Source organism: Macadamia integrifolia, chromosome 12 (assembly GCF_013358625.1).
Source record: "Macadamia integrifolia cultivar HAES 741 chromosome 12, SCU_Mint_v3, whole genome shotgun sequence".
NCBI classification, from domain to species: domain Eukaryota; kingdom Viridiplantae; phylum Streptophyta; class Magnoliopsida; order Proteales; family Proteaceae; genus Macadamia; species Macadamia integrifolia.
The window spans coordinates 6,986,194-6,997,325 of NC_056568.1; the positions used below are offsets into that span (position 1 = coordinate 6,986,194).

Below are 11,132 nucleotides of genomic sequence, written 5' to 3' on the forward strand. Positions count from 1 at the left end.
TTAGAGTTTAGTTAGGATTCTTTGTTTCCTTCTTTAAATACAAGGTTGTAACCAATGAACGTTTTAAAGGAGAATGAATGAAAATTGAGTTTTAGTTGAAGCTTGCGTAGCTGGTTGTGTGCTCCCCCCCCTCTCTCCCCGTCTGTTCCTTTAATATTATTATGGTTTTATTTCTTCCCTTGCTGCAAACAAACCAGTTGAGCTGAAAGGGATTTGATCGATCTCCCTTATCCCCAACTCTTTCTTTCTTGTATATGGGTAACCCTACCTATACAGTCTGGCCGCTGAAAACTCGCAGGGACTGTTAGATATTTGGAGTTCAGAGCTGATCTTACCTCTGTCGCAAGGTTTGATTGTAGAATAGTTATATGTTTACTCCCTCACTTGTTGGTCCTGTTTCCACTTGCTTTTCAAAGGATCCATTATTGCAATTTAATCCCTAAAGCCCCTTCTCGATTGGATCTCCTGTGTGAGAGATATTCCCTTCACAAAGGAACCTCCCTTGCTGCTGGTTTGGTGTTTATTGGTTGAAGACGACCTCAACATCATATCGTGGGTTTGTTTTAAAACACCCCTATTTCTGGTTTATTTTTCTAAAGTACCCTTCCCTTTTATGCTCCTTTTTCTTTATTTTTTTCATCCCTTCCAAGTCTGTCCGTGAACAATAAATACTAATCCTTGTTACGTTTTTGTACCACTTAATCTACTTAACAACCCCTTGAAATTTCTGATTATTTACTAAACTACCATTGTTTTTTTAGACTTGAAGTCTTATTGATTGGATGGGCTCATAAGCAAACCTAATAAGGTATTTTGGCGTGGGTTCTATATCAATTGGTATCATAGCCGAACCTGAGGCTACATCACGGAGGTTGATTAATATGATTTAGTCCTCTCGATTAAAGGTGGTTTCTATAAGCTGTAGATAGAACTTTGTGATATCCATCTAGGGCTTCTTGATTTTAGGGTAGATTGTTGGAACCTTGCCGATAATACTAATCGCCTTTATGATAAGATGCCAAGCATGGTAGAAACTTTAGAAGGTGAATCAAAGGTGGTATAAAAGGTGTATAAAGGAAGTGATGTCAAGATGATTTGAACGCTGTCCAATCAAGGTTGAAGCTAGGGAATTGATTGACAATTCAATTACAATTATGACAATTGGAGAGATGTGATCATCCATCTAGTTTCCCAAACAAGACAATTAATCGTGTGATGCTTTGGATTATTGCCCCATCAAAGCCATTGATTGTGGATGCCGATGGTGCTGGTTTTCATGTTTTACAAAACTCGAGGTTGAGTTTTTTTCAGCATTGGGGGAGTTGATGGAGGAGCACTTCCTTGGACTGAAACTAGTCCAGTAGGGTATTAGAGTTTATTTAATTATTTAGATTTATTTGCTTGGATTTATCTTGTAGTCTTTTGCTATACTTTTAATAGGCTAGGTAGTGGCAGAGTTTCTTTATATTTCAATTTTAGAGTTTGGGCTAAAAAGGGTGATAGTTGTCAAGGCGTCGCCAAGTCGTCGCCTAGGCGACGACTAGGCGTCCAGGCGATTTGCCTGGGGCCTAGGCGACAGCCGCCTTGTTGCACTGCATGTTGCTTTCTGTTTCGGCACTTATTTATGCCAAATATCATTCAAGTAAATGTTTTTAATATTTGTTATTTCATTTACTTAAGATATTATTCATAAATAAGCAAATACCCCCTATTTGAATCCAATAAAAATAATTTAAAAATCAAATTCCAAAAGGAAAAAAAGTCAACCCCCCAGTCCAAGAACAAAAACTGGATTTTTGTTATAGGGACGATTTTCAACTTTTAAATGCTAGGGTTTTTCTCAATTATGAAAATTTTATAAATTCTATCATGTTAAAACATTGCTAAAAACCAAAAGTCCGGTAAAAAAATATTTTGTTTTGATATTCATAAAATTATTTTCATTCAGACGATTTTAACAGTATTTGCGCACTTAAAAATAAGTTTGACTGAAGCATTACTTTGTCATTGTAACTCAAATTTAAGTAATCTTAGACTTGTTAGAAAGCTGGTTTTATATTATAACTAATACAAAAAGTCTCATGTAAAAATAAAATCATTTGACCAGTCAAACTTATTATAAAATAAGAGCATTTCTCTAAATATTGATTTTTTATAACTTAATATGACTTAATGTTAATTTTTTATGATTTGATGTGGCTAAATGTTGATTTTTAATGACTTGATGTGGCCTAATCTTGATTTTTTATGATACAAGGTATATATAACTTACTAAATAATGTTAGAAAATAGGAAAAATAAAAAATAACACTTGTTCGCCTAGTTCGCCTTAAGGCGGGCGCCTTCTCGCCTAAGCGCTTAGACAACCCTCCACCGCCTTGGTTCGCCTTGGCGCCGTGACAACTATGAGGGTGAATCCTATAGATAGATGGTTTAGTGTGCAATCTATTGGGTTATTTGGAGCATAACATAGAATAAGAAGGATTACGACGGTGTTGGTGGCTTCCTTTTGGGGAAGGCTTGATCTATGTAGTATGGGTTTGAAGAGATATATCTTTACTTCATCATGATATACGACATATTATGTGTCAGTACTCCTGCTTGCATTTTTTCCTTTTGGATATAATTCCTTTAGTCTATGTTTGGTTGTCAAGGAAAGAAAGGAAACTTTTCAAAAAATTTTAAATCTGGGGAGATAGAGAGACACATAAATCAATCATTGCATCATCATGATATTTTTATCATGATGATGCAATGATTGATTTATGTGTCTATCTATCTCCTCAAATTGGATTTTTATATTCTTTTCTTTTATTTCTTAACAACCAAACATAGTGTTAGCTTATCTTATCCAAGTAACAAACTAGAAAGTTCTGTAAGGTTATTGAGGCCCACTTTTAATTTGAAAATATGTTACTGATGCTTTAATGTTATGATTGGTTGAAGATTTCAACAATGAATGGTTAATAATTCCTTGGATAGCTTTATTTATTTATTTGCTGTTATTGGTGCCATTTTCCTCTTCCGCTTTTGTGTGTGTTTTGGGGAGGGGGGTTCATTTCGTTATGCTCTTGATTAGGGTTGTAGCAGGGTGTAGAGAATATGGCCATGGTGAAGCCTAGTTTGGGGTGGGATTGCCTCTTAATTTTTATTTTATTTTATTTTTTTGTGTGTGTGGGGGGGGGGGCATTTCATTATGATCTCAATTATGGCTGTGGTAGGGTATCGAGAGAGTGGTCATAGTGAAGCCTAGTGTGTGGGATCTTCCTTTTTGAGATGTGCATGGATGCTTCTACATGATCACTTGGGGAGGTAACTCTCAGCAAGCAGCATCTGCCATGTAGAGGGTTTGTCTACCATTGCATGGTAGACTACCCCTTGAATTGGCTATACGTCAGCTTTCATGGCCCTTCTCAGCTGTATGGCCAAAATCTAATGTATTATCCTCTCGTTATTTCACCCATCAAATCAGTGGAGTGATGTGGCAATTCTAACTGTTGGATAGATAGGAAACACATGGTTGGCCATCTACCAAATGTTTAAATCCAGTCATAGGGTATGACCCCATTACTTTGAATATTGGCTTGTTAATTGTAACACATTTTAAAGCCTTTTGGCTGGTATTTACCACTAGTCAAGGGTGATGTGGACAACTTATTCAGAAAGATCGTGTACTGAGCTGCCCCATGTTAGATTAAAGGAGTCAAGGGTGATGTGAACAACTTGTTCACAGAGTTCTTGTTCTAAGTTTCCTCATTCCTAGATAGTGCACTCATTGACGGGTTCCTCTTTGGGCATGCTCATCCAGAGATGCCAGTGTTTTTTGGGATTGAGAAGGTTAAAAAAAAGGCATGTAACTTCCTCTGGCTTCCCACTTTTATAAAACTGCTCAGGGATCTTAGTTTATTGTGTTTCCTTAGCATTTGAGAACTTTTTTTCTTTGATATGTATATATTTTTGCATCTTTATTGCTCTTTTTTAATTTTGGGTTGTCATAGGAGTATAGGACCTTAGGTTGAGTGGTCAGGGGGGTGTGTAGGAAGTGTTCTCAGAGCCGCTAGATGCACAAAGTGAAACGAGGTGCTTCTTTCTGTGTTTTACCTCACTGCCAGCTGCAAGGCTTCATGTCCTCAGTTCCCATGCTCATTATTGTACCTATTTTAGGTGAGTGCCTAAGTGACTTGCAAATGGATCTTTGTTGCGTGTATTTTCCAATTACGGAAGTTTCTTTACACTGCCCATGTATGTAGGCCTTTCTATGGTCTACCTAATTTTTCCATGTGGAAGGGTGATGTGGCAATTATGACTGTTGGAAGAGCATGATTTGATTTACTACATGTCAAATTTCAGAGCCAAATTTAATCATATACCCGTGTTTTTCTCAATCATATACCCCTCCATATATTTCAGCCTTCCATTTGTTATGAACCATCTATACAAAATTTTATTTTTTTCTAGTGGATTCTCAGAGCTTTGTTTTGCCACGTGGCCTACTCCATCTAGGTTGAAACTTCACCTGTGAGCGGGGACCTCACTGCTTGTGATGCGGATCTGGATTCCAAGCACTGAAATCGAATCGCTTAGGGCCTACCCAATTAATTTCCAAATAACTCAACCCAAGAATAGAATGGCAGAATTGTAAATAAAAGGGTTTTTTTTTTTAAAGTGAACTAGTTGAATAGGACAGATCTGGAATTAATCCTAAAGAAAAGTTCAATTCTGGAAATAATATGGTGATGGGGTCAAACTGAAATAAAGTTTCGATACAAGGGTTCTACTGTAAAACAAGTGACGGGCTTAACAGTAATAATAGCAAATGTTATTTAAAACCCCTGAGAGAACCTTTCTTCTTCTTCTCGATGGTACACTAGGGCAAGGTGGCAAACCAGCAAGCCTTCAATGCAGGGAACTCCTTCAAATCTGGTCTGCTGATCTTGAGACTTCAGGCGTAGACTCCCAAGGAGGTGTACCAAACTCACCAGGGGGCTGCTCAGATCAGCAGGCTGGAGTGACGTGGGAAGCCCTGCCACTGGCTATGGCAATGGTAAACTCAGATCTGAGTCTGGTTTGGACTTCTTCACAGCAAGGTCAAGCTTTGGAAGAGGTTCCAAGGTTTGAGTTGCCTAGGAGAGGGCTACCTTCACTCAAGACCTCAGCCCCAGAAGATCAAGCAATAAGGAGCAGAACCCAGTTTCCGTGGGCTGCAACTACCGCTTGGAACAGGGGCTGGGGAAAGAAAACCAGCAAGAAGAAGAATGAAAAGAAGGAAAAGAAGAACAGAGTTAAAAAAAAAAGAGAAAAAGATGAAATAAAGAGACAGATCAGAAAAGAAAGAGATGGATAGAGGATATTAGAAAAGGGGAAAAAGGAAACCATCCATGAAAAAGGAAACCATCCATGGCTGCCATCGATTCCAACCAAAACATATTTTCTCAAATTCATTCAACTCAAAAATCTCAGTTTGGGTAAAATAATACTATTTAAAGACTTGAAGATAAACCCTACTTTCCTAATTGAAATAGAAACAAATATTGCATCTGAACTAAGATAGCAATAAAATCACATCAAATAAGAGTACTGCCACACTAATTCTAAGCCTTAAAAAGGGAAGTAAATAAAGAACCCAAATCAAAGAGATCCGTTCTAAACCCATCGCCCAACTGCATCAGCCTGTCCACCTAATTTGTATTCTATTCGGCTAGTCTTTAGGAATATATTAGGGCCATAGGCTTTCCTAACTGACCATCCAGGAAAATATTACTCTTACCTCATATATGCATCTTTGTGAAATATGTGGTGTGTTATGTATGTGTACTTTTCCTTTTAATTTTATTTAGTTTTTTAAGAGTATTTCACTTAAATACACTGTTAATTTAGGGCTCCATTTATTGCTGTGGAAAATATTTCCTGTAATAGCAATGTTTAGTTATGAACTTATTTTAGAGTTCCCAAGATCTAGGTTCCGTTCTAGCCTTTGTTGATATTTTGTTGTTTTGCTTAGGTGCTGCCTGTTATTTATTTACTTTGGAATGTGGTGTTTGATCTCTCCTCCCCTCCCCTTCCCTTCCCTTCTCTCTCCTTTCCTTTGTTGGATCATCTTTATGTAATCACTTTGTGCCCCTCATATTCATTCAATGAGTGAACCTGAAATTTACGAGGCTTGGACTGATAGTATTTTAGAAACGGTACCATGAAAGCTTACGAAATTAGAAAATTCACTGATAGTGCAGCCACTTTTTTACGAGGACACTAGAGAGACTGGGGGTTAAGAACTTTCTGGCTTAAACATTTTAGAGTTGTGCTGTTTATAATGAAGCCAACGTTCCTACTTAGCAGAGCTGAAATCAAAATGTGTTTTAAGTTTGTTTTTGTAACATTTTGGTGGGCTAAGGAACGTGTATTGTGAGATGCAACTCTGTTTTGATAATAATAATGCTTTCTTGCTGCAGTCTCAGGGACAGCATCTTATGGTTCCCATGCAAGGCTCAGAATAAAGATCGTCTCCTCCAATATGACCAACATATGCTGAATTCAATTGGTAGTAGATCTTACCTTTCATCCATATGGTACAGAGTGCTATTCTTCTGATCCCGAAAGCATTTGGGGTAGTGATGTTCATTTCAACATTGAGACGGCAGGTTAATTCTTTTCAGGGCTGTATATTTGGGTGCTTCAACTAGTCTGACCCGTGGACGAACACACACATTTAAAGGATTTATTATAATTTATATGCTGTTATTCTCGAGCTGTATAGCAGAAAAACGCTCTGTTATGATTCTGGTTTGGTTTGTTTTAATGCATTAAGATGGAGATTCTTGTGCTTGTGTTTTTCTTTATTGTCTGGTTGGATAACTCAATTCAGCCTAGGTGATGAGTCTTGGAAGTCACTTTTGATGCTCTGAACTATGGTTTTTTTCCCCCAGGAAACATTAAAGAATATATATTCAATGTGGCTGTGAAGTAGATGCAAAGATCATTAGATAGCATTTTTGCATACGCTGATGAAATTCAGTTTATGATATTGAAGAAAGGAGAAATCCTACAGGTTGCCCATGAATATTTTGAATTGTTCAGAGTTAGTTATGTGCACAGAAATGGTTTTGAAAATGGATACCATGCACAACCTTTTTTTGAAATTTCTCTTCGTTTGCATTTTGGCTTGCACGTTACCTCACTAACTGTCTTCTCCCATCTTTTGGGTTTTCTTCTAAGAAGGAAAGAAGTCGCATATTCTAATAGAGTTTAGGCATTTGCCTTTACTAGAATCTTAACTATTGGAGTTGTCATTCCTTTCCCTCCCAACTTGCCACCTTGGCGTAGGCTTTCTCAAGTATATACTCAAATGAATGCTTCATGGTTCTCCTAAAGTACAGGGGAGGCCTAGGTATTTATCTTAAGGGAGCATAGGTTGAGCCGGTTGCCTTCACCTGGAAGAAGAGAAGAGCATTGCGTGGCAGTTCAGATGACAAGTGGGGCGAAAACTCTACATAGGTTGATCCTAATGTTCAGTGTTCGCCTATCAAGTTTCAATCCAATTCAAATTTGTTTAGTGATAAAATATAGAATTAAATAATAATAATAATAAAATGACCAAGGGACTCCGAGGGTGTTCATAGACATTCAATTTGAAAACTGACATGCCGTCTATCTAAATTATTTTTGAAATATTTAATGATTATAATTAATTGGGAGAGGGATAGGTATGGCATCGCTAGCAGATGGCACCAATAGGATCACATAATGAAGTATCATTTAGGAAGAATATGAGGGTCATTTCAGAAAAAAAGGGAAGATTGGGATAAACATAATGGGTGTTAGCATACTTGATATTGGCGGCATACCCAACTTTTTTTCTAATTTTAAAATCACTTTTTCAGATAAAAATCATAGAATGTACAAATCTACTTCTGGGTGACACTTATATTGGTATATTTTTTCCTTATCTTTAATTAATTAGTGAACACCTTCATTTTGAAGCAACGCAATTAATTTTTTCCTTCAGTGTTGCTATTGAATATTCTCTTTGACTTGTCATGATTTATCAATTGCATATAAACTCTGCAATAATTTGATAGAATCTGAAGAAGGTATATTCCTTTCATGCTTTATCATACGAAGTCGGCCAACGTGGGGTTTGGAGAGGGTCATAATGTACTTAGTATTATCTCATCTTATTAGGAAAATTGTTTCTCATGTTGAAATGACGGCCGCTAGGCTGTAATGAAACAACTTTACCATTGTGCCAAGGTCTGCCTTCTAGATCATCCAATGAGAATGAAGGTTGGAACTCCCTTCACTGTTGGTGGAGGGATACTGTCTCCTTCTCTTATTGACTCTCAATCTTAATATGTCAAATTATTATTATTTTTTTCATTGATATGACATTTATTAATATTTTTTAACAAAGATAAGTTTGGTGTGTGTGCATAAGAAAAAAATTGTGCAACACATTGACCCTGCTTGCGAATAACAAGATGGTAAGTTATGTCAAACTATTTTAAGGGAGAGGGTTCCCTAAAAGACAGTGCAACCCTTGAACCAACGCGGGGGTCAATGGGAGAAATATCAATAGGGATGAGATTTTTGTATTTCATGAGGGGCGGGACAATCCTTTTGCCCCCTCCATGTCTTGGTGCATGGGTCTCTCTCAGGCTTCTTTTCTTCTTTTTTCAAAAATACCCATTTTATAAAGAGAGAAGATTAGATATTCTAGGTTTTATTTTTGTATTAAAAAAATCATAAAAAAAGATCATATAAAGATTGGTGCATGTTACCCTAATGGTGGATTTCCTGCATCCATAAGGAAGAGTTACTTCTCTATAGGTGAAGTGACATTGTGATTAGGCTCTTCAATCATTGCCACACTCTTAACCTTTATGAATGATGTCGAAACTATCCTCCTCTTTGCTCATGTTACGATACTACCAATCCCCATGCATTCTTCTTTCACCGATTCAATCTTTAGCTCGAAAGGTAAAGTTGTCATGTATCGTGGAGAAGAAAATTTTCTTGCTTAACAGGTGAGAGGACCTTTGCGTGGGATACATTTGCTAGCTCTTCAATATCGGCAGGGATTTAGTTCATAGTATCAGAACCAGAATTGTCGCCTAAAACCAATATTTATTCATAAAGTATATATATTCATATTATATCATTAGTTCACAATGGTCAGATATCGGTATCAATCAGAGTCGATCAAGTCCAATACCAATTCCTAAAACCCTAGTTGTAGACTCTCTACAACAAGAAACCCTCTATTAAAACAGACAAGTCTCTATCCAAGTATAAGAACAACATTAATCATTTCCTTAGCTTACTAAGTTTGATTAGTATATTGGATGTTAGAAGATATCTTAATCTCATAGCATAAAATTCATCAAACCCTTAGCTAAGCAAAAATTATAATCATAATTTTCTTTTCTTTCCTATTTCATCATCACCAACTTACCGAATCTTCTAAATCACCCACCACACCTCAGCTGCTCCTTATTACGAGAATCAATTCATTTTGAGCGGTGATCATAAGAGAATATTGTACATGTGTGAACCTAATGTTTTATTCCTTTAATCGAACAAAAAATAAAATAAAAAAGATTATTTTTGTTTTTTTCGACCATGAATTTATGTATGTCTATATCTGTATCCATATGTACTTACATGCTTGTATAGTCTCCATATGTTATATCATGTAAATATTTTTATCAATATCAAAGCAGTTGATCTTTGATCCCAACCCGAGGATAGTAGAGTGAAGCCTCTCTTAAGAAAGGGTTACTTGATCCGGATTCTAAAGGATCCAGAGCAATCCAATTTTAATTGATTTTGGTCAGAATTGATTCGATTCTGAATTTAATACTTATAAGATCATGGTTTAATGTAAGATTTTGGCTAGCATAGTCCAAGATTTGTTTCCAAAATCAGTTTAGTTGTGTTGACTAAAGATCGAGTAAACAGAAATGATCTAATAATAGTAAGTGATTTCTATAGAGATATTGGATTTTATTAGCACACCTTAATGGTATATATATATATATATATATTACTATGTGTGAACTTAAGATATTGTTTTCTTAATAGGGAGGAAACCTTAATTTTTTTGCAAGATTGGTCCCTACCCTCACTTCTTATATAGTTATCACTCACCCATTACCTAAAAGCAAGAAGGAAAGAAGGTAGACCAACATTGATTGTGTTGTACTAAAGAATTGTTATTCTTCAGCCATGGATTCAGGTACATCTATGCATGTGTTGTACATATGTTTTCTTTCATTTAATACTCAAAATCACTCCAAAAGATGAAACTGGGAAAGGCCTTGACCAAATCCAATCCGTATCAGCTGATCTTAACCCAAATTTTTTATTTTGTGTATCGGGCGTATCGGGTCGGGTTTCTGATTTCCGTTATATCTATTTACACACGTGTTGCGTACGTGCCTGTGTAACTGGGTTGAGGTGCACGGTGCAACAACCACGTACGGCTAGAGTCCTTCCGTCCTTGCTTCTCCGTTAAAGCCACGTGTTCCTCTACTTTCTAAGTATTTGACACCTATTGGGCACTTTTATAGCTTTTGGCTGATGAGATGTGCGGTTCTGATTGCATTTCATCATGTTACTCTCTCCCTAGTCCCCATCACACCTTTTGATGTGTCTGCCTTGGTCTTTCGACTACTTTGGTCTTTCAGCAAAAAGGAAAAGGGCTACTTTGGTCACCGACGGACATGAAAGTTTTCTCATGCATGGTTTGCGTCAGCGTGGGACCAATGGGAGTGCACGAATAGATATGAATGAGGATTTTATTCTCATAAGAGGTAGAATGATAATTTCGTGCATTCCTGTGTTTGAATGTAAAAACTACAAGACGAGGCATTTTGATGCCTACGGCCTACCCCACCACCATTAAAGAAAAATTGATTTTTTTATTAATGCTTTCTCTGCACCGCTATTGGTCTTTGCACACATAAGAACAAGTCACTCATAAAAAACACTTCACCTGTTTATATTGTATCAATTGATCCATATCGATTAGGTATTGATACTAGTTAACAATACGAATTAGACAGATGAATCTAACATCGATTCCTAAAACCATGATGCCTATGCCTCCACCACAAATTTCTATTTTTATTTAGAAG

General features: G+C 36.7%; 1 protein-coding gene across 4 annotated transcripts in view; it reads left to right on the plus strand.

Moving 5' to 3' along the window:
- The window catches only part of LOC122057624 (nuclear transcription factor Y subunit B-10-like), an 18,666-nt gene extending 11,844 nt beyond the window's left edge, over positions 1-6,822 (plus strand). For 2 of the 4 annotated variants that reach the window (XM_042619796.1, XM_042619793.1), the window contains 2 exons: positions 6,450-6,538; positions 6,654-6,822. In XM_042619796.1, coding sequence (XP_042475730.1) covers positions 6,450-6,494 — 45 coding nt within the window. In that variant the 3' untranslated portion in view covers positions 6,495-6,538; positions 6,654-6,822. Of the gene's footprint in view, positions 1-6,449 lie in introns of all 4 variants that reach the window. The other 2 variants (XM_042619794.1, XM_042619792.1) reach the window with 1 other exon arrangement.
- Positions 6,823-11,132: the final 4,310 nt, after the last annotated feature.